Genomic DNA, 1,429 nt, shown 5'->3' with positions numbered 1-1,429 from the left:
ATTTAACTGGTCTTATGCTGTTTTTTTAAATTTTTCAATATTGTTGATTAGGATTCTTTATTACTGACTAAAGTAATATAATGTTGAATAAAATAAATTTTATCCAATTTAAGTCTCAAAACAATATATATTTCTTTATAAGCCCAAGGTTTCGGCCATCCCCAAGGACATAAATACAAATTTACAACCACATCAATTTAAAAAAAAAACTTTATCGCTATTTTACCCATGTCAATATATAGTTTTGAGACTTAAATTGGATACTATTTAAACAATAATAATCTGAACGTCAAATGGTTTTTGAGATGTATATAAATAATCTTTTCACCTTCTTGAGACTGATTATTATAAAATAAATTGTATCCAATTTAAGTCTCAAAACAATATATATTTCTTTATAACTCCAAGGTTTCGGCCATCATAATAATATATATAATTTGTAACGGGTTCAAATCAACTTGGGTTTCTGAGAAACTTCACTGATTGTTATAAACTACAATGTAAATGCACCTTATAGTCTAAACATTTAAAAATAAATACCCGTTTTCTAGGATAAAATGTAAATAAGTAAAATATTAACAAAAATTGTATTAAATGTATTTTACAAAAAATTAAAATAAAATGAAGTGAATTTAAATTTTTTTAAAAATATATACCAAGTCTTAATTACAAAAAACAGGTATACCAAAAATTAATAATTACGAAATAGCTGAATTTTACCCGTTGAGATCTCATAGCTAGGCCGCACATAAATGGATTTTTTAGGTGGGCTACAATTGTTTGGTGGGTCTGAACCCGCAAGTCTGAATAATTTAAGACATGAAAATTGGAATTGGAAATCGGTTGAGCCGTTTGCTGAACACGGACAGGCTAACCATATTTAGTACAATATTTTTTAAATTAATATTGGGAGCTCTTTGGATATCACTGTGTAAGTGGAGCAGTAAAAGCTATGATTTGTCAAGTCTTTAGCTCAAAATATTATTATACTCGGATAAGCACACAAAGAAATAAATTCATTAATACGAAACAAAATACATACAATCCTTTACACAACTAGACATACCTATGGTCCAGTAGTTACCCTTTCTCTCACCTCCTCCATCCCGCGGCACCTTGACAAAGCACTCATTGAGGCTAAGGTTGTGCCTTATGGAGTTCTGCCAACCCTTCTTGTTGGCCTCGAAGAAGGGAAACTTCCTGATGATATACTCGTAGATCTCGGCGAGGGTGGCCCTCTTGTTCGGCGTCGACTCTATGGCCATTGTGATCAACGCCACATAGGAGCACTAAACATACTATATATGTATACATACATACTGAAACATACTTCTCATACAAGTAATTTATTTATATATTTACATGCTATATATGATTAAACATTACTTACTTGTGACTGTAAAGTGGTTCCGTAGTTGGCCTGAGTTGT

The 1,429-nt window shown here is 31.1% G+C and overlaps 1 protein-coding gene across 1 annotated transcript in view; it reads right to left on the bottom strand.

Moving 5' to 3' along the window:
* The window catches only part of LOC136795034 (forkhead box protein L2-like), a gene marked incomplete at its 5' end in the record, with an annotated part of 6,585 nt that extends 5,298 nt beyond the window's left edge, over window positions 1–1,287 (bottom strand). The window contains 1 exon segment of the mRNA XM_067048959.1: window positions 1,067–1,287. Coding sequence (XP_066905060.1) covers window positions 1,067–1,287 — 221 coding nt within the window.
* Window positions 1,288–1,429: the final 142 nt, after the last annotated feature.

This window comes from Halyomorpha halys, unplaced genomic scaffold, assembly GCF_000696795.3.
Source record: "Halyomorpha halys isolate HHAL.00 unplaced genomic scaffold, Hhal_1.1 Scaffold2558.1, whole genome shotgun sequence".
Taxonomy (NCBI): domain Eukaryota; kingdom Metazoa; phylum Arthropoda; class Insecta; order Hemiptera; family Pentatomidae; genus Halyomorpha; species Halyomorpha halys.
Note: the sequence above shows the minus strand (reverse complement) of the source record. Positions and strands in the feature narration are given on the sequence as shown.